The sequence below is a fragment of the Punica granatum genome, chromosome 1 (genome assembly GCF_007655135.1).
Source record: "Punica granatum isolate Tunisia-2019 chromosome 1, ASM765513v2, whole genome shotgun sequence".
Taxonomy (NCBI): Eukaryota; Viridiplantae; Streptophyta; class Magnoliopsida; order Myrtales; family Lythraceae; genus Punica; species Punica granatum.
The window spans coordinates 26852695-26875143 of NC_045127.1; the positions used below are offsets into that span (position 1 = coordinate 26852695).

At 48.9% G+C, this 22449-nt stretch overlaps 1 protein-coding gene across 1 annotated transcript; it reads left to right on the forward strand.

The window, feature by feature from the left end:
* The first annotated feature begins 19490 nt into the window (after positions 1-19490).
* Positions 19491-21695, forward strand: LOC116204775. Its single transcript, XM_031537061.1, has 3 exons — positions 19491-20633; positions 20796-21422; positions 21678-21695. Exons 1-3 carry the CDS (start codon positions 19491-19493, stop codon positions 21693-21695), a joined length of 1788 nt encoding a protein of 595 aa, XP_031392921.1.
* Positions 21696-22449: the final 754 nt, after the last annotated feature.

Genomic DNA, 22449 nt, shown 5'->3' on the forward strand with positions numbered 1-22449 from the left:
CCCCAGGTGCGGGTAGGCATACGCAGCCGTCCTAGGGAAGGCTCGAGGAGCCGGGTCCTATGAGGATAGGCAAGTCGAACAGGTTCGACAGAACCGATATGGCATCTTCGGGACTATCCTAGTGCCCTTTGAAGGGTTCGTTATAGTCGAGAGCCTGTTTGGGAATTACATTTTTAAAAAAAGTGAGTTTTAAAGAAGATTGTGTGCGTTGTCCCGGTGGCTGGTTGGTGGACACAGTGGAGGGCGGGCTGGGACCATCCTTCGGTAGAAGGTGCGACCATGTAAATGACTTTCGCGGCGGGTGGGCTGGGCCATGCTCTGTCTGTTGGAGCAGTTACTTGCGATCTTTGCGAAGGTAGGGTTGTGACTCGATGTTGAAATTCCAGGAAACTGGACGAGAGGTGTTCATTACCTTCGTAATTTGAAGGTAACGGCGCAAGGGATCGAACTAGCCTGGTAGGCATCGTGCGAGCACGTAGAGGGACAGACATCGGATGCGTCGAGGATGTGTGCATGGGTAAAGTGGATGTGTGCTCGCACGACGCGAAAGGGCGCGCTCTGTTGGGAGCATGTTTGGTTGTGCGAAAAGGCATGTGTTTAGTCGGGCGATGGCACGCTCGGTTGCGCGGGGTGAGCGGGGGAGTTTAGCTTTGCCTGAGAATGTGGATCGGCCATCGGGCCATGGGTCGCCTTGAGGTGGAGGAAGGATGATGAACGCAGATGGTCTACCCACGAAGGAGGTCTCGATCCGTCTATAGTATGGGGTGGGTGTCCGGGACATATTTGATATCTGGTTACAGTGTGACCTGCCGCCGAGAAGTAAAGACAGTGGGTGGTTTACCTACAAAGGTGGGCGTAACTCGCTTGTCGTGCGAAAGTGGTAGTTGTGCAAAACAGTAAATGAATAGGATGCATACGATGCGTGTATTATCAAAAGCTAATGTTATCATTTACATTGACTCGAAAGATTATAATTTAAATTTTGTAAAATAAAGACCTAAGCTGATCTTCCACCACACTCGGAGTTTGAGCGAGCGCAGCCTCGAAAATCACAGGTTCTAGGCGAGGGCCTTGTAAAAAAATCTATCCTAAAGTGCATGCATGGATCTCGATGAGCCCTCTTCCTAGACCTCTCTAAGGCAGAGTTCGCTCCAGCGAGTTCCTGATCGCGTCTCTGTAGTCTGACGCGGGTCTGGGCGAGTTCCCTCTGAGGTTGAGGTTGGCCAGCGAGTTCCTCATTCTGTAGCGTGTCAGTGAGGTCCTCATGAGCTGATGGACTTTGTCGAGGCGCGGGCAAGAGACCGAGCAAGGCGTCCCTTACCATGACGATAGAAAAATTCGCTTAGGACTCGTCAATGTGAATGACATCCTAGTTTTTGAAAACCACATGATGCATGTGTGCGAAGGAAGTAAATGCCCACGGCTTAATATAAATTACAAGATACATATACATCGCTCTTGAAATAGAAAAAGACTCAAATTGGCACGCAGGCCAACTCGATGGACTGTTGTCGGAGTCAGGTTGGAGGATGGCATGGAGGCAAAGCACGATGCACGGTTTCGGTACTACAGGGACTGTGCTATCTAGGGATGGGGGCTCCTAATAAAGGGGTCATCACTTCCCTAAAATCGGGCGAGAATCTTTGGGGGCCGATTCGGTGGCATTGCCAACATGATCTGTTCCCTTACTCGGGACCTGTCGCCCGTGGGATTTCAGACGCGGTACTTAGTCATCTAAGATGATGCGTGATGCATGCGAGTATGTAAATGCGAGAGTAAAATGCGGAATTTAAATGAAAAAATGACAAAAAGCGATAAATAAACAAGCAAGCAAGCAAACGGAATTGAGCCCGAACCCTCTAGAGATCCCCAGTGGAGTCGCCAAACTGTGCGCACCCGAATTTTAATCTCGTCGGGGTACGCATGCGCGATACTAATGCAACGCGGCTTGGGAGTGTCCACCTTCCCGAGGATGCGCGATGGACGCACGTGAGAAGGAGTCGCCACTACCTATTTACGACCCGAAGGTCGATGGCCGGTGAGTTGCCCGGGTCTAGGGGTATGGGATACACCTAGTATTCTAAAGCAATGGTCTGTACGAAACCGAAAATTCCGAATTCGGGGGTTCTATTATGTGTGGACCTATATCCCACACGCCCTTTCCGTACTCTAGCTTGCTAAACTTGCCGTTTTATTTATTTGCCGCATGATTTAGGGTTGCACTTGACTCGCCCTTTTTGACACTGTAAATTCGAGGAAACACTTCGACCGTCCACTCTCCGACCGAGATTCTTACATGAATGAATGTACAATATAAGCCCTTACATTGTTCTCTCAAATAAATAAAAATACAAATTACAATGATTGAATCCCGATCAGTTCGCGTTCGGTCATTATTCCACTCGTGCTCACCGTGTGGTTTGGGAAGACTGAAAATTAAATTAAGATGCGCACTCGGTGTATGGGGGCATTAGACCCCATCAACGGTTAGGGGCGTTGGACCCGTGTAAATCGTATCATATGGATCGGGCTTGATCCGCATAACAAACAAGTGCGAGAATGTAACAAGCACAAATAGACAAAAAAAATGGGGTTTTGTTATTGCCGAATTTACGTGGATTAACTGATTATTAACCTGGGAATCTTGGCATGCAAATCCTATCCTAAAACAAATAAGCGTGATGATGGAGAGGGAATGTAGCATTTGGCGTTATTTTTGTGGACTCGACAAACACGATGTCTGTAATCAAGTCTCAAGTGCGTGGGTTGTTTTTAAATTATTCTGTATCGTGACCATGTGGCTTTTACAGATTAAAAGTATTATCACCTAAAACCCAAAACCCAACCCTTTACTTGACTATTTGCCCACGTTTGGTTAAGCTGAGTTTGAGGTTAATTTATTTTCCGAATTTTAACCTGTTCTAAACACAATCTTAGGGAAATGGGAGCACGAAACACCGCTAAGATGTCAGCAGATCAAGAACCAGTAGTCATGCCCTTGAACCGGAAAATATGTGTGTGTGTGTGAAAAATCAATATCACGTGACACGGATTATCGAAAGTCAATAGCCGGTGTCGACCGACCCCTTAGATCCATCAGGGTTGTGACGACCATGAAAGAGTCGAGAAACCAGTCGCTCCGCCCGGAAGTGGTCCAAAGAGGACTCGTATATTCCAACTTGAGCCCCTCAAATTGGGCCTAAACTTAAGTTAAGATACACTAGTACTTCCTAGATATCCATGCCACGCGTGACACGTATCTCGGTGTTTTTGAAATTGTGAATTTCAAAAGGGCATGGCCAACAGTTATTGAGCTGTCGACGCGACTATAAATTATTGGCCGGTTCGTGCAATTCATTTAAAGGGGTCAAATGATTTAATTTAGCCGAATTTAATGTTCTGATTTTCCCGAGTGTGGAATTTTAAGCTAATTAAAACTTGCCGAATACTTTAGTTTATGGGTTTCGAGCCATCGGAATGGCCATTGGTGGATTGCCCGATAAACTCTAATTTCCGACCGTTTTCGTGTTAAATCAAATTTTTAATCAACTTTACGTGATTAAAGCAATTTATGTGAGGTTTTAGTCAAAGACACAATCATCATTCCAAGCACAAGAATATGGGCAAAATGATCACAATAAAATTAATTCGTCGATTTTAAGTCCAAGTGATTAATTAAACCGGTCTCGGTTTGTTTAGTCGATTTTATCCTTAACAGCCGAATGAGCATGAGGTTAATTCGTGTGGGCTCATTCTCACTTCGAACAATCAATTCTAAATCCGATTCTTTGAAAATATTCAAATTCGTATTCATATCGATTTCTTTTCACATGCCTCATTTTTTAAAAGTCGGGTTTAATGATTAGACCGATTCATGTTATTTTCATCCAAGACACATATTTCTCATCATCACAATTCATGCGAGTATTGAATCGACAACACAACAATAACAAACAAATGAGAAATCGGTATCCACATAATCTCGAAATTTCAAACAAAACATTCAAGCATGCATAACAATATGGGATTTAACGAAATCGATTAAAAGGGCACTGGTTCATAGCAAAACATGCATGGAAATCAATATGGGACCACCTTATCACCCTACAATACTCAGAAATTAAAAGACCTAACTCCTCTAATGGTTTAGTGGATGTCATACCTATGCCTTAAGGATGAAAATGAGTCGGGGAAAGTGTGAGGTGAGCTACTGGATGCTCAGGTACAACAATGATCCTAGTAAGCCTTCCTTGGAGCTTGAGTGAGGTGAGACTGTGAGGAAAAGGAGGGGTGTCTCTTCCGATCGAGTATGGGGTTCAAGGTTTGTAAGAGGTCCACGGAAGTGGCTGTGGATGGTGCTCAAGAGGTGAGTTCCCTAGCTGACCCGAATCAACAAGGAAAAAACCGTGAAACCTTAAAGAGAGAGAAAGAAAAATAAAAATAAAAAATAAAAAATTTGGCTAGTTTGCACGATGGAACGGCTCTCGGGCCGTGACCTTCGTGTCACGGGGAGAGTGTGGATCGTTAGAGACCCGTCAAGGAAGAATTGTACGACTCGCCTTAGTCGTAGGGGTCGAACAACACAAGGAAACCTGAAAAATCTACAAAGAGCTCGTTTCCGTTCAGCTCCGGAGCGGATGGCTAGGCCAAATGGCTAGATGAATGTCACCAATGGATTCATAAGATCGAAAATAGGTGGGTATGTATTTTTTTGAAGTTTGGGTGAGGGTAGATGGATGTTTTGCCCCAAAAACGACGTTTTTTTACAATAACGGTTTTTTCTTGTTCTCTCCTCTGCCGCCCTCTTTTCCTCCGAATTCTCTCTGTTCTATTTCCCCCAAAAATTGCTTTAGTTTTCTAAAAAAAAATGAGGATCAATTGAGGGTGAAAAACAAGAAGAGAAAGAGCGGTTTAGATTGGAAAGCGATGCCAAAAATTGGGCAAATTCCCACGAACTTCCTTTTTTCTTTTTCTGCTGAACCTGGCCGAGTTTCTGCCTCCTATTCCAGCTGAAAACTTCTGAAATCAATGAGTAATGAATGAGGGAGAGAGGCAAGAAGGGAAGGATGGTCTAAGATCTGAAAATTGGACCGAAACGGGAAAACCGTTAATGAACTTCCTTCTTCTCCTTTGCAGCTGCATTTGGCCGAATTCTTGTCCCTCTCTTGAATATTTTCTGCTGAATAATGAATGTGTAATGAATGAGGGAGAGTGGTAAGAAAGGAAGGATGATCCAAGATCGAAAATTGCAACAAAATGGGAAAACCATTAATGAACTTTCCTCCTTTCTTCTGCTGAATGCATGTGGACGAATTTTCCTTCTTTTTGATTGATTTTTTCTGCTTAAATGAATGGGAAATGAATGAGGGAGATTGACAAGAAAGGAAGGATGATCCAAGATCGAAAAATTGCGCCAAAACAGGAAAATCATTAATAAACTTCCTCCTTTCTTCTGCTAAATGTACGTGGACAAATTTTCCTTCTTTTTGATTGATTTTTTCTTCTGAAATGAATGGGAAAGAAGCAAGCTAGGAATGTTATTTTGATCGGCAAGTAATGAATGTAAATTGAAGACCATTGAAAACCGGTTGAAAAGGGAAAGATTCGGCCATGAAGAGGAGAAATCAAGAGGGGAAAGTTGGCTATTTTTACTGAAAATGGAAGAAGAATTCGATCATATATTGTAGGGAAAGAGGGGAAGAAGGCTTTGGATGGCAAGCATTCAAGGAAGAAGAAAAATTGGAATAAATGTGTAAAAGGAGAAAGATGGTTCATGAAGGAAAGAAAAGGGGTTTAAATGGCAAACTTGAAAAGGAAAAAGTTGAGTTGGAAGTAGGATTCAAGAATGGAAGAATGAGATCAAGAATGGAAAAGAAGTTAAAGTAGAATAAAAGGACAAAAAGTAGCCAAATGTAAAATAAAATTGAAAAGAGAGGACTTGGAAGTCAGTTAATGGGAAATATGGATGGAAATGTGGTAGATTAGGAAAGAATGAGATTAATTTACAAATGAAATAAAGAATGGGGCTAATTCATGAAAAATAAGAGAATGGGGCCAATTTGTAAAGAACGGGGTGCTGACAGAGCCAATCCGAAAAGTTAGGCCCAGTGAGCTTGTTATCATTCAATATACTTGAAAAAAAGGATTCATTGATTTCATACTTATTATGACTGCAGAAAATAACAAAATTAAATTAGTGAATTCATGTATACCAACCATAATGATCATGGACTTTTAATCAAAATGGTCTCCCACTATCTTTTCGAATCCTATAATTCCAAAATAGGAAACGAGAATCCTAATCGGGAAAGATTCCTAGCAGGTGATTGAATTCTTATAAAATACTAATTTCCTCAGGTACTTGACATTATTGGAAACAAGCATTCTATAAGCGAACAACTCTTTGCTCAGTACATCTCTGTTTAGCTCAATCAATTCGGCTCCTAGTATTCCGGACCTCAGGTGCCTGTCGTTATTAGTCCATCGTACACAGTTAAGTTTAACCTACCAAACCATAGATGTCAGCTACCTTAGGTGCCTGCCATTATTGGTAGTAGACAATCTAAACCTTACATGTATTTAACATTCATGCGAAAAGATCAATTAGTATGTCTCATGCCTCGTGTGTCCACTGTACGGATCCGTTATTTATGAAATCGATAAAACAATACCGGTTTCATGGATGTGGGAAAACATAAAGACTTAGGAACCAATGAAGGGCCACGATTACCTTTCCTCAAAGAGAAACCATGAGTTTTTTTGGTCGTTCGGGTTTAAATCGGTCTCCTTGACTTCGATTTAAACATTTCCCGACATGCTAGCACGTTAAACGATGATAATCATGCATGATATAACTTGGAAGATGCATAAAAACATAATCTTGGAAGTAAATCATGTTTAAAACCTCTTATAACTCCACAAACACAACAAAAAAATGTAAAAGTCCTAACTCCTCTAAGTCGGGAATGGTTATACCTAATCCCGAGATGCGAGATGGGACTGTTAGAAGTCGAGTTGGACCGTTGGTGGGTCGGGTTTAGGCTGTTTTGGCTTAAACAAACCCGAAAGCAAAGAAAAGACTCGGCTGGAAGTTGTCTCGACCCGACTGGGCAGTTTTCGGGTCAGAGGTCACCACGGTGGCTCCCGATGGAATTTTGTTGCAAGGTCGGTGGCTCCTAACTCCTAAGAGACCCTTGGAGGTGGCTGTGGTGGTTGTTTGATTCCAAAGTTGTCGGGTTGACCCGTACAGCCCTGCAAAGATCACGGAAAATAGAGCACATCAGGGAAACAGACCCGACTTGGCAGTTTTCGGGTCGGATGCCATCACGGTGGCTCCCGATGGAATTTTGCTGCAAGGTCAGTGGCTCCCAACACCTAAGAGACCCTCGGAGGTGGCTGTGGTGGTCATTTGGTTCTAGAGTTGTCGGGTTGACCGGTACAGCCCTGTAAAGATCACGGAAAACAGAGCACGTCCAAGAAACAAGCCCGACTGGGCAGTTTTTGGGTCGAACGTCACCACAGTGGCTCTCGATGAAATTTTGCTGCAAGTTCAGTGGCTCCCAACTCCTAAGAGACCCCCAGAGGTGGCTATGGTGGTCGTTCGAAGAAAAGAACCTCGGATCGACCTGATCTGCAAAGAAAACCGCAAGTGAACTTGAAAATTCGACCCAACTGAGCAGTCGGACAGTTTCTTCGTACTGGGCTAAAACCAGTAGGTTTTTTTTTCTGGATTTCTCGACTCCTTGACACCCTAGGGTTATGTGAGGAGGTGTGTGATGGGTTTTGGCAGCTCAAACCAACTCAGAACGCCTTGAAACCCGGGTTGACATTTTTGACCCAAGAAGGGCCAAAATAGAGTATGGTTCTGTACTAAGCTGGTTCTATGGCTTAGAGGCTTCAAACTTAAAATCTAACTTCGGAAATGGACTAAGGGGGTCGAAAACATGTGGGATATGAAGTTTGGTGAAGTTTGGATTTAAGTCGGAATGGTGATCACCATGATTCCGACTTAAGTCTTGTGGGTTTTTGCTTGGTTTTCTCCCTGCTGAATGCTTGCTGCAGTTTCTTCAAACTCCTGAGAGGATTTGAAGAGTGAGAAAGCTTGAGAGAGATGGCTAGAAGGTCTATGATTAAGTTAATGACATTTGGACAATATATAGGCAAAACTTAAGTGCAATTAAGTGAGAAAAAGTACAATTAAGGGCAAGGATTAGGGGATCCGAATTTTTAATCAAGATAGGGATGAAGACTTCTTCAAAATGCATTAATGAAGAAGGGATGGGTGCATTGATGAAGATGGAGTGTTGTCTTGGAATTGTAGGCTTGATATTTTGAATGAAAGACAAGGCAAGTTGCATGGAGGAAGAAGCCAAAGGGAAGGGCGGTTTGGGCAATGGATGGGGTGGCTAGGGAAGCCCGTGGGTCCCATGGATCATGAGGGAAGTTCGGGACGAAGTTCGGGTCTCAATTGATCGCGCGTTCGGGATTCGTGACTCAAACGAACGTCGAATTGTCATTGTGCGCGCGAAAGAAGTTCAAATGAGCCAAAAATCGTCCATTTTGCCCAAAGGAATGTTCGTGTGGTTTTTGGGCTCGGAAGCCGGTTTTGCTCATTTCAAGCGATCAGAGCAAAGTTGTACGTTTCTCAATGCACATCTCGTGTCTGCATTCTGTATTGGTCATTTTGACGTGCATTGTCAATGAGACCGAATAATTGACCCTTAAGCCGGTATTGCAAATGTGAAGCCGGAGACGTCCTAGGAGTCCGCAGCTGGATTTCTCAGAATGCTTTCTGAGTTGCTTGGATGATCTAGAAATCTCTGTGATCTCTGCTCATTGAGAACAGACCCCGAATGATTGAAAAATTACATCTAAGACCTTAAAAGCACTGTTCTGAGGGCTTAGATGGATTGTAGAATTCTATCTAAGGATTTCACACTGAACCTTGGGATAAGCGACACTGGGTTAGCCAACCATCCGGCGTCAAGTTTCCACAAAAAGGACCTTCGTTTATGAATTTCCGTTGAAAACGGTCATTTCTGCCATTCAGAGGTCATTCGAGAAATTGAAAGGGATTTTGTAGTCTGATTTGCCCAATTGCATCTTTCGCTGTAGTTTTTGGGGCAATGCATAGCTAACTTGGTTTGCCGATATTCTGTCAGACCAGTCTCCGGACATGGTTTTATGTCGAAAGGTATACTTGTTCCGCCGCTCGAGAGTCATTAGAGGAGTTTGTATGACTTCCGAGAAACAATATGAAGTAATGCTCATGCTCTGCATAATTGCTGGACGTGACTGTATCAGACATCAGGCACTAACTTTTCTTAGGTGAAACGGCATTTTCGGACTTCCACTAAAAAGTTGTCTATATTCAGAAAATTACTCTGTATAGAGCATATGATCTGCGAAATGTGTTTGAAGACACTTTTCATCTGTTTGGCACCGCAAGGGATTTTTGGAGTCCAATATTGACTATCTTCTGATGGTCGAGCGAACCAGCATATAATAGCATTGTCGGCGACGTATATCGAAAACACCAGTTTGGATGCTGTTTAGAGTCCCTATTTGCTATATATGTTGCTGGATGATTCTGTCATGTGCTTGAATCATATGCATGTCTCTGTTCAATTGAGAACGAATAGCAATTTGCTGCTCTGTTGAGCCTTCTTTTGTATCAAAACTCAAGTCATGGCGTGAATTGCTGTTGATGTGCATTGTATGAACCGATGAGCCAAAATGGAGTCCTGACAGCTTGCCCCTCTTTGACAGCGTGCTCGAGTAGAGGATGCAGCCAAAGAATTTTCGAAGCACCCAAGTTTGATAGCAATGTCTAACATGGCACCTCCCAATGATCGTCTTCTTCCTCTTGCTTTCGATGTGTAGGAATGTTGTGCCTAACATAAAGATAAAAGAAGCAAGATGAGATATTAATAAACTTTGCGGCAAACAAGTAGTGTAAGTATGTAAAGAAGGATGTTCAGTTGATCGAAAATGCTTTGCTTAATTGAAAACGCGATGATTAATTGAAAGTGCTATGCTTAATTGAAAGTGTGAATCGGAACTTGAAAGTGCATGCATAAAGTATGTGCATTAAGTGAAGTGCTTGCATAATACGATGAAATCAGTGAAAACTGGGCATGAAATCCTGAAGGCAATGGAGTGGGTGCGAAACCCTGATTGCAATTTTGTGGGTGCGAAACCCTGAGTGTGAAACCCGAATGCAGCAGAGCGGGTGTGAAACCCTGATTACAGTGGTATGGGTATATGAAATCCTGGGTGCGAAACCCGAATGCCGTGGAGCGGGTGGGAAACCCTGATTGCAGTGGTGTGGGTGCAAACCCGAATGCAGTGGAGCGGGTGCGAAACACTGATTGCAGTGGTGTGGGTGCGAAACCCAAATACAGTGGAGCGGGTGTGAAACTCTGACTGCAGTGGTATGGGTGTTGTTAGCACCCCATTTTGGCCCACCGGCTTCCTACATGAGAATCCCCGACCAAAAACCGGGTTACTATTCATCACCCGGCAATCAGAGGCGAACGTGTGGGCACAGAGTCATGAATGACAGGAGAAAAGCTGGGTCCACTGGAAAAGCAGAAGAGAGCCGTCAGAAGAACAGACAAACAAGGAATCCCGAAAACGACGGAGCCGGCATTGTGGCACTATTCATCACCGAATCACTAAAGCACCAAAAGGTGCCCAATATGGGACTCTAAAAATCCCTCTCAGTGCCAAAGTGACCAACGACACGCCCAGGCGCGTTTCGGGGGCATACCGTTAAAGCCGGGACACCCCCGATCTCTCACGGACGCCTTTTCTGACAGGACTCCCGGGACCCGCTCGACTGACAAGCAAATGGCATCCCAAAACGGGCCTACAGGCACCCAGGAACCACTGGGGTCGGGGAACAAGCTTCAGATGACCTTTCAGAACTCGACTTGGTCTCCCGAGGGACGTTTCAGTGGTCACAAACGCCTCCCGGCGAGCCTTCGGGGCATGTTCGTGACAAACAGAGATCACAGCGATCCCCGAACGCCTCGAGACATTCGAAAAACACTGAGAAAGCCCCAGTCATAAGTCCCTAGGTCTTCCCGGGCCAACGGTCTTCGGTCGGAGACGACGAGTGAACGATCCCGCACGAGGCAAGAGGGTCACCGAGACGAACAATAAGACACACAAAGGGCAATCGGAGACCGGGGACACTCAACTCCACTCCGAACGTCCGGACAGGGCAAAACCGGCTCTCGAGGCGCTGAGCCACCCAAACATTCGCTCACGCGACGTAGGGCGAAATTAGGCTCATTCAAATCCTCTTCGTTCAAGCATTCCAAATCTATAGATTAATTGGACATTGGAGATCGGACGCGCGTTCAATCAAGTCTCAAGCTCTTTCCGGCTTTTCTCCTAGTCGAATGGGACCCACAGCTCAGCCAAGCCAAGCCATCAAGCCGCCGCTCAACCCCAAGCCACGGCTCAACCCCTCAAGCCTCGGCTTAGCCGCAATCAGCTGCGGCTACTCCCTCCAACCGGCGACTCCATGGGGTTTTCCCCTTCCCTCCACCACAAGATTCAAATCCCTCTTTCACCCATCACTTCCTATCACTTCCCCCATCACCTCCCATCAACTTTCCCTTCCTTTCCCCACACTCAACATGACACAAACCCCTCCCTAATCCTCCCTCAAAATTCGGCAGCCCTCACTTAACCCTCAAAACCGCAATTAACTTCACAAAAGCAAGCCATTAGTCTTCCCTATAAGTTCCCATTCATCATTAAGCTTAATCACTTCCTCATTCTCATTCTCTCTCAAGCCAATCTCTCTCCAAAATCGTCTCAAACTCCAGCCCATTCCCCCACCTTCGTCCAACCCGTGCTAAGGCCAAAACCGGCCAAAATCACCGGAAAACCACCCGGTATTCCGGTAACCACCCGACCCGACTTAAACCAAAAGTCACCAAACTCCCTAGCCTACATATTTTCCATCCCCTATTCCATTTTCGGGCTTAGATTTTCCATTTGAAGCCTCCATCATCGTGTTTGGGTCGAACGAGGAGTCGGGTCTCCTAGACGTTACCGGGTGCACACGAGTCTTCCACGCGTGCCATTTCGTTCCACGACCTTGCCGAGTCGTGCCATCACGTTCGAAGGGTTCCTCACAACCCCCACCCTCCTCTGTGAAGAGGTGGTCACGATCCGAGGGCCGATCCACCGTGCACAACCACCGTTCCACTTGTTTTTCCTTTACCGGGTTCTTTTTCCTTCACTGTGTGTTCACTCACTGTTTCGGGTTCATCTAGGGTTTGGCACGTTCGGGACTACCCACGGACGCTAGATCCGTCTCTTAGGAGTCCAACGAGCCTGATCTCACACCGTGCCATGGCCGGAGCAAGCGTGCCGAGCCATTTTCCCGAAACTGCCGCGGCTGCACCCCCTCTCGGGTCACTCCACCTGTAGCTCCAAACCGAGTCTTGCGACTCCCACGGCCGCTTCCCCGACTCTTTTCCTCTTACAACGAGGCTAGGTAACATCTCCTTATAACCTAGAGAAGCTAGAATCCTTAACCTTTGCTTGTATGAAGTGTTTGCACTGTCTAAAGATTCGGGATGCATGAAAGCTTACGTTTTTCTTTCGGATCCATGCTTCCCCATGCATTTCCATGCAACGTGCGTCCGTTATGTCCATTTGTACGATCATGTCGTGTCCATACAATGTATGAGCTTGCATGCCACGGTGGGAAGTGGCTCGGATCCGGACGGGAGAGGCTCCCTTGGCCACGGTTGAGCCACGGGGCTCATGGCCTAGTCTCTAGGGAGAGATCTGTGAGCTCCCTTGGCTTGCCCGGGGCTAGGGTGGTCTCTCTTTTCCCGAAAAGAGTCGATTCCTACGTCTTTTTACCGTTAATCGCATGTAGCATGATGGCATGACCGGGAAAGATCCGAATCGTGGCCGGAGAAATCCTCCCGACCCGTGTGAACCATGAAAGCTCACGGCCTTCCTTGGAGGAATGTGGCCGAGAGCTTCCTTAGACCACACGAGTCCGGGAAGTTTCCTTCCACCTCGAGACGGGCCGATTCCCGTGTTTTATCCATTTCGTTATTAGTTGAGTCGATGCCGTCTTTGTTGTTTCTGTTTAAATACCTCGTTCGCGCGTGTTTGTATGATTTTATGTGATCATGATCGTGATAGTATTGAGATGATTAAAACATGTACAATTAATGTGTTTAACGTGCTATGCATGCAAGGAATAGCTCGAACCGACGTGGTAGACCACCCATGACCCAAGGTGGGTCAAGGGGACCTCTCGGCTTAGTCCTTTGGAAGATGGCCGAGTGCCCCCCTTGACCCCTCCCGGATCTAGGGTGGCCTTCTTCGTCGTTTCGTGCTCATTCCTTGGAATTGAGTGCACTTATGTTCGTGTTCTATCGCTAGCCACGTGTTAATTTCACGATAGATAAATTGATCTCGGGCCATTACCCATTAAACCCATAATCCTTATGATATGAGGCCACCACCACCGAATAATTTCACAAACGGGATAAATGGGACGTATCATGTGGCTAATTAAAATCACTTGGACTAAATAATGGAATGAATCGATCCTTAATTCGTAAACGCATCGATGGTTCACGGAATGGCGGGAATGCCCACTTTCTTAAAAGATCACAATTTCAAAACACCGAGACACGTAACACGAATAGAATTGATGTCTAACAAGTACTCGCGTGCTATGACCCGAGTCCGGGCCCGATTTGAGGCGTCTCGAGTCAAGACGCGCGAATCCTCCTTAGACTTCTTCGTGTGACGTGATCCCCAATTTATATATGAACATTGCAATTTTATCGTCCAAGGGCATAATCGTCATTCCGCGATTCACCGATACCGTAGGCGTTAGGGAGTTGGAAACACCTCGATCTATGAACGAAAAGGGCAATCCGTTGGGTGTGAGTTTCATTCGCACGGCCCATTCCGTCCACTTTCGGTGTTTCCACCTTCCTATCATAGATTCGGTGGTGAACGTTTTTATTTCTATTGCAAAACACATAATACCGGATTAATCATTCATTTGACCTAATCAAACATTAGATAATGGCTAGGCCGAATGGTAGATTCCAATCTAGAGTCAAAACACAAGTTTGGTTAATTCGGTGAAACCATAGTGACACTTAACCGAATAAGAGCCCTAAAATAAATTCACTCATGTAATCGGCTTAGAACCATATTCTAGCCCACCATCTATGTTTGCCTAGGCTAGACACATTGTTTGTTAATCAACCCCGGTTAACAACTGATTAAATCACGTACATTCGACTTAACACACAACTTGTCTGTATTCACCTATATTTGTCAGTTGTTATCTGTCTTTCATCAGTTTTATCAGTTTTCTTCTGTTTTCCATTGTCTTTTACTGATTTGTTGCGATTTGGGTCTGAGCCCATAGGTTACGTGTTGCACGGGGTCCAAAGCCCCAAATCACCAAACATGAGGTCCAACGCCTCCTAATTCACTGAGCGCGTGCAACCCGAGTGCGGAATGGGATCTAGCCTCGAGTCACCATTGCGCTCCAAACATGGCCTATGTGGAAGGCAATTTGGATTGGATGCGTGAAACTTGTTTAGATATCACCCGGTAGCTCAATCGGTCCAACGGTTGCAGTGGGAACTAATCGGTTCTCCCGCAAACCGTCGGCTCGATTGGACCCGACCCTCGGCTCTTTGAGCCCGCGTTGCCTTAATTTGTTTGTCGGTCATTCAAAATACACGGTGAGCCGGAGCGGAATATTGGCCCAATGCAAACCGATCAGGATCCATTTACTTATTCAGTTACACTTTTTAATTATTAGAGAGAACATTGTGAGGATTTTATCTATACACTCACTCATTCATTTGTAAGGATCCCCGATCGGTGAGCGAGAGGTCCAAGTGTCGAACCGGTCAAGTCGGTCTATTGTTACCAAGAGATGAGTAAGCTCGAATACTCGCGGTTTCGGTTCGCGCAGGGAATCGACCATCACGGTTCGATGAGCTGTAACGCTAAGATAGTGAACCGATTCCTCGACGCACAAGCCTACTCATCTTTCGAATTCTTGGCCCAACTTGATCAATTCATCGACTTTACGGCGTCAAAACGGGCGAGTCAAGTGCAATCCTAGATCACGCGGTAAATAAACAAAACAGCAAGCCTAGCAAACTAGAGTACCGAAAGGGCGTGCAGGATATAGGCCAGTACGTAATAGAACCCCCGAATTCGGAATTTCCGGTTCCGTACGACCATTGCCTTAGTAATTAGGTGTACCTCGTACGCCTAGACCCGGGCGACTCAACGGCCCTCGACCTACGGGTCGTAAACAGTAAGTGGCGACTCCTTCTCACTTGCGTCCGTCGCGCGTCCCCAGGAAGGTAGACACTCCCAAGCCGCGTTGCATAGGCTTCGCGCATGCGTGCCCCGACGAGATTAAATTCGAGTGCGCACAGCTTGGCAACCCCACTGGGGACACTTAGAGGGTTCGGGCTCGTTTCCAGTTGCTTGCTTGCATGTTTATTTACCGCTTTCCATACATTTCTTTTCAAGCACCTTTATTTCTTGCATTTGCATCGCATCATTCTAGCGGGTTCTTAGGTACCTTGTCCGAAATCCCACGGGCACCAAGATAGGAAGCTAGGTTAGTCGGAGGTTCCGAGTAAGGGAACGGATCGAGTCGGCTATGCCACCGAACCGGCCCCCAAAGATCCTCGCTCTATTTCAAGGAATTCACACCCTTGTATCAGGAGCCCCCACCCCTAGTTAGCGGTTCTCCCAGTAGCACCGAAAACCATGCATACGCAGGGATCGTCATGCTGGACCAATTTTTGCCTCCATGCCGTCAACCGACCCAAAAGTCGAGTCTTTGAGTCGGCCCGTAGTTTTTCTTTAGGACGGGCATTTCGTTGTTTTTCTGTAAGAAAGAGCGATGTATACTGTAAAGAACACTTCTATAGTCTATCTTTCCGCACTGCATGCATTATTTCCGAAAAACTTAGGACATTGCATTGATTTGATTTTTAAGACGTTAAGCAGGCATCTCCTCCATCTAGGTAAGGATGGACCGCCCCGCTCCCGGTCTCAGACTCGAGACGATCACACCACCAAGGCAAGACATCATGCGCATTTGGAGGACTCTCCGACCGGTGGATCGTGCATTCATCCAGGGCATCATAGGAGACATGGTCATGCTCACGGAAACTCCGGTGGATTGGATCTTCTTGAGGACCGCCATGGAGTTTTGGGACCCCGAACACGCAGTATTCAACTTTCAAGGGACGGAGTTGACACCCACAATCGAGGAGTACACGGCACTCATCCAGAGGCCCACGTCCACGACCCAAGGCATATTCGTGCCCAACCCGTTCGCGACCATTCGGAGTCAGCTCTCCAGCCTCCTCAGCATACCTACCCAAGACATCCACGAAGAGCTTCACCAAGGATAGGATCACGGCATCAGGATCGTGTGGCTCTCCGATTGGACACTCCTCCGCTCATTGACACCCTCGACGGCATCCTATCAGCGCGACGCATGTCATGGATTCCTCCTCTTAGTCTTTGGCACTCTCCTGTTCCCATACTCGCTGAACCTCATTGACGGGGCTATAGCCCAAGTCGTCCTCCAAGCGGTGGGAGGCCATAGTTACGTGGAGGCTTTACTAGCCGAGACCGTTTGGTCTCTAGACTATGTCAGAGAGGTTCGGCGCGGCAGGATAAGGGGATCCCCGCACCTGCTGCAGATTTGGCTTCTCGCCCATATCCGCCCCTTTTGCTCATCATATCCGTTCTCCTACATCGCCGACGAGCGCTCGCTGATCGAGCGCCTGGTACCGGTTATCCCACCTCCCGAGCACAGCTTCTCGGAATGGAGGCACTTTTGGCGCGAGCTGACGCCCTCACGGTTCCTATGGGTCGCCCGATGGAATCCCGACGGCCCCATGATCACAGGATGTCCCGGGATTGTGGGAGTCCCCCTTCTTAGCCACTTGGGGAGCACGCTCATATTCCCCGGCCAGGTAATCAGACAACTCGGCGGCCTACAGGACATTCCCGTCGAGGCAGACCGCCTACCTTTCCGCATCCAATGGGCCGAATCTACATCCACGGCTCCCGCAAGATTCCTACAGATTCGGGAGATCCACCGCCAACGGGACGCTAGCACCATACAGCGTCTGTACTTCCTCGAGCACCCCACCGACGAAGAGCGAGCATTCTCCGCCACATCAGTATACGTGGCCCGGTTCTATCCGCAGGGATCGACATCGTCGCAACGGTCCCAGGACACCCCGACTCCCTAAGCTGCACCTACCCCCGCTCCCGAAGCCGAAAGCTCCACCCAAGCGGCTATGCGCGCAGAGCTACGGACCATTAGGGAGGAACGAGACAGGCTTCGTTGCGAACTCGTCGACTCTCGAGCGGAGATCGCGGACTACAGGGAGCTTCAGACGGAGTTAGCTCGAGCACGCGCCCGAGTCGCGCATTTAGAGAGGGAGATGGCCCGTTTGAGTGCGAGGTTGGACCGAGTGCGTGCAAGGGTGCGCGAGATCTCCCATCCCTAGGATTAGCGCACACGCCCGTTTTTGCCCTCGCTCGGACCCATGCCGCTCTCAACCGGCCACCGAGCACAAAGGGATGTCGGCTTTACGTTTAGGTTCCTTTTATTTCGTGCGTTGTATTTTGCAAAACTATGGAACTCGAAAACTCATGCATCTCATACATCTTGTCCCTTTATTTATTTCGTGCTTATCATTTCAAAATGTCGATGTTGCCCTTACACCCTCTTGGAATCTAGGTGATCGCAACTGGCGTCGCACCGTTACCCGACTCGCCAACGACTTAGGATGGCGGAAGAGGATCGAGTCGATATCTCCGAAGAAGTCAACCCACCGGTTCCGGCTCATTCTCAACCACCTCCGACGCATGCTCCACCGCCTCCGACTCCTGCAGGCATACTCCCGGCGTATTTGGGCGCCCCTCCGACACATCTCCCGCCCCCGACGTCTTCAGGGGCGCCCCTTCCACAAGCTCCACTGACGTCGTCCACCTCCGACGACCAAGCCCGCATCACGGCACTGGAGGGCACGGTCAACCAAATGGCCGCCAACATGGCAGAACTGCTCGCCCTGCTTAGAGGACCGAACCACGCATCTTCGAGCTCCACACCCCCACCGGGACAAGGGCCGACGGTCAACCCAGGACATTGGGTTCCACCGACCCAAGCCCCGGAGAACACGGATGCGCCCGCACCACCAACACTGCGTACGTCCATGGCTCACCCCTTCACCAGTCCATTTCCGCCGCCACCGGCCCCCACGGCCGTCCCTCTTCCACCGGCGGCATTCCTCACTTCAGATCAGGTCTTATCCGCGCCACCGCCCATCTCCATACCGGCCCCAGCCATGGTCTATACAGTACCCCCGCCGACGGTCTTCCCGGCACCTAGTGCACCTGCCCCGACTCATCTTCAATCCACGGAGCTTCCTCCCTACCCATCTCTACAACCTCATGTCGGGCTCTCTTACCAGGCACCGCCCCCTATAAACACCACCTTCCCCGAACCAAGCACGCCGACTCATGCGGCCCAGTTCGCCTCACCGACGCACTTCTTCCCCGAGGCCGACGCCGAGCAGGAACGTAGGCTGAAGCGAATGGAAGAGACGATACGAGCCCTACAAGCAAATGATGCTCGACCCGATGCGCGCTACGGTGACTGTAGCTTATTCCCGGGCATGCGGCTGCCCTCGAATTTCAAGATCCCGGAGTTCAAGACCTACGGGGGTACGACGGATCCACGCCACCACCTCTGCCATTACCGGGGGAAGATGCTACAGTATTGGGAGTATGAGGAGTTTGTCATCCACTCCTTCCAAGACAGCCTGTCGGGATCCGCTCTCGATTGGTTCATGTCATTGAAGGCCGAGGACATTCCGACGTGGGAAGACCTCTCCCGGAAGTTTATCGACCAATACCGATATTGCGCGAAAGCGCCTCCCACCCTACTGGAGTTGAGCACAAAAGAGATGGCGCGGGGCCAAAGGTTCGAAGAATACGGTACTAAGTGGCGTGCCCAAGCGGCGAAACACATCCCTCCGATCAGCGAAGCACAACAGGTTCAGTTGTTTCACTCCACGCTGAGAGGGATATATTATTCGCACCTGTTGGCCCACACTTCTTCATTCTCCGACCTCATTGAGGCCGGGAAAAAGCTTGATTTGGGGATCAAGCTCGAAAGGATGGAGGTCCCCGCCAGTAAAGGGGAGGAGTCATCAAAGAAGGTCCCCGCGACGTCCCCATCTTCCGGCAGGAGGAGAGGAAAGGAAGTCTCAGTTAACGCTGTCAATACGGCACATCAGGCGTCCCAACAATATTCGGTGAATCTCACGACCACACCGACTGCCGCTCCTACCTACTTCTCTCCGCCTCCATAGCATCAACCTCAGTCGATTTACTACTCGGCTCCACCGGTCCCGCCGACAATGACCCTAGAACCGTACGGCCACTACACGCTCGCGTCAGCTCAGCCCCCTCAGCCTAGGCCCCCGGTGTCGAGAGCTCCTCCACCGGCGCAACAGAATCCCACTTCGCAGGGTCCACAGGCCGGTGCCTCGCACAACCGACCCCGCAAGCAATACACACCTCTGCCTGCCCCTCTTTCTCACATATATCGACAACTCCTTGCGGGCGATCAGATTCGACCGATATCCCCAGGCCCGAATTTTGACCCGTCCATTCAGGACCAGTCTAAACGCTGCGAATATCATCAGGGCGCGCCAGGGCACACTCTCGATAATTGTTGGAGGTTGCGAGACGAGATCCAAAGGAGGATTGACAGCAACAGGCTCACCGTCAACGCCGTCAGGCCCCCGAATGTGCAGGACAACCCCCTCTCGGACCATAGGCCGAGTTCGGGACCTTCCATCAACATGATCTCCATATGCGCCTCGGGGAGGGACGAAGACACGCAAGACAACCCCCTTCCCTTCGTGATCAACTATACTCCCGAGGAACCCACGGTCGGATTCGCGGGGCACATGGCTTCGTCGGCTCCATTCGTCGTGGATATCCCCGCGCGAGAACTGTATACAGACAGCAAGGTCCCCTGGACCTATGAAGGAAGTATCGGGAGTGTTGAGCAGCAGTTCAGTGTCATGGGGGTGACGCGTTCGGGGCGGGTGTACGAGAACCCGGCGATCAGAAACAAAGGGAAGGCGCCTGCAACTGAAGTTGGGGCAGTGCCCGAAAGCTCGCCTTTTCCATCGAAGAAGGTAACCGAAGAGGAAGCCGAAGCATTCATGAAGATCGTGAAGGCGAGCGAGTATAAAAAGGTCGAGCAAATGGCCAAATCCCCGACCCACGTCTCATTGCTTGCCCTCCTCCTCGGCTCGGAACCTCACCGGGAAGCCCTCCTGCGGGTCCTGACGACTGCACAAGTTCCAAAAGGGACGCCCCCGGACAGGATAGATGAGACTGTCGGGTCCATCTTCTCCAACACCATCTCGTTCTCGGACGACGAGCTCCAGTCCGAAGGTTGGTCACATTCGCGGGCGTTGCACATTGTCTGCAAGTGCAACAACTACATCATTGGCCGGGTCATGATTGACAATGGGTCCGCCCTCAACGTTTGCCCGGTGACCATCTTGAAACAGATGAACGTGGACCTCAACCGAGTCCGCCCAAGCAAAACAGCGGTCCGAACCTTCGACGGCTCACGCAGGGAGGTGAACGGGGAGATCGACCTCCTCATAGATGTTGGCCCGTGCTCGTTCAGCATCACGTTCCAGGTGCTCGATATCCCGAATGCGTTCAGCCTGTTGCTCGGGAGGCCCTGGATCTACTCGGTCGGCTCCGTCCCCTCTTCTCTGCACCAAAGGCTGAAGTTCATCGTTGAGGAGAAGCTCATTACGGTAAAAGGGGAGGAGGACTACGCCATCTACAAGGAGACGGCGGTGCCCTATATTAGCGTCGGGGACGATGAAAACCTCCCATTCCACTCATTCGAAACCATCTCCGTCATCCGGGACTACGGAGAGAGTGGACCATCCCGTGCCGACCGCATGATAGGAAAGGTTCTCCTACGCAACAATTACATTCCCAGCACCGGCCTCGGGGAGCGCGGACAAGGGATCAGCCGCCCTATTGAAGTCGAAGAGTACAAGCACAGGAGGGGACTCGGCTTTCGCCCCTCCTGTCATGAAATCATCGAGGCCCGCAGGGGCAACCACCTTCATTGCCTCGCCGCACACTACGGGAGGCTCAACAGGGGCACTCCAGTCCTCCCGCTATCGCACTTCTTCCCCGGGCCTACACACACCATCGGGGGCACCCTTGACGGCCCTTCCTCGGACTCCGACGACACTCTTGCCGCTTCGTCAGCCGTGGACGCGGTCACCGAGGAGCTTCTTTCAGGGGTTCACATCCGCTTGGCGCAGGAAAATGAGGAGCTTGACAACTGGACCTCAGTCCCGCGCTACTCGGCTGTGATTGCCGATGTGTAAGGCTTATCCATGTATATGATGTGCCCCACGTGTCGGCATAAGCCATGCGCCACACGACGGGAGAGGGGTTTCTATTATGGCTTCATATTGACATTATCAATGAAATCTCTCACGCATTTTTTGAATTCCCATGCGTTTCATCTCCTCCTTCTATTCTCTATTTCGCAGCATTCTAAATTTTTCTAAGACAATTCTCTCAAATTTCCAGGCTCCACTCGAATCCAAATCCTCGACACTTCGATTCGAACCCATTCCAAGAGCACCTTGGTGAACCCCAACCCATATACTTCGAGGAAGGGCTCCCCGAGGACAGTCAAGTGCCCGAGATTGAAGAGAGTTTGCGTCGCCTCGAGGATCATCAAATCACCTCGGTGGAGCCGATAGAGGAGATCAACATGGGCACCGAAGAAGAGCCCCGCACCTTGAAGATTGGGACAGCCCTCGATCCCACGCAGCGAACCCGGATGATCGACTTCCTGAAGGAATATCAAGAGGTCTTCGCTTGGTCTTATGCCGACATGCCCGGCTTAGACCCCTCTATAGTCGAGCACTTCCTTCCACTCGACACTGAGAAATTCCCTCCCAAGCGCCAACAGTTACGACGACAGCGGGCTAGTCTTCTCCTCCGCATCAAGGAAGAAGTGGTCAAGCAGATCAACGCGGGATTCCTCGAAGTCTTCAATTATTCCGAGTGGGTGGCGAACATTGTGCCGGTGGAAAAGAAGGATGGAAGGGTCCGAGTCTACGTCGACTACCGAGACCTCAACAAAGCCAGTCCTAAGGACAATTTCCCCCTACCGCACATCGACGTCCTAGTTGACAATACGGCACGCCACGCCCAATTCTCTTTCATGGACAGCTTCTCCGGATACAATCAAATCCGGATGGCCGAAAAGGACAAACTCAAGACGACGTTCACCACGATGTGGGGAACCTTTTG

Excerpts from the sequence above, each read along its gene's own strand:
- LOC116204775 (XM_031537061.1), top strand. The coding sequence starts at position 19,491 with ATGACCCTAGAACCGTACGGCCACTACACGCTCGCGTCAGCTCAGCCC. Across the intron at positions 20,634-20,795 it reads ACAATGGGTCCGCCCTCAAC|GTGCTCGATATCCCGAATGC; the intron begins GTTTGCCCGGTG and ends ATCACGTTCCAG.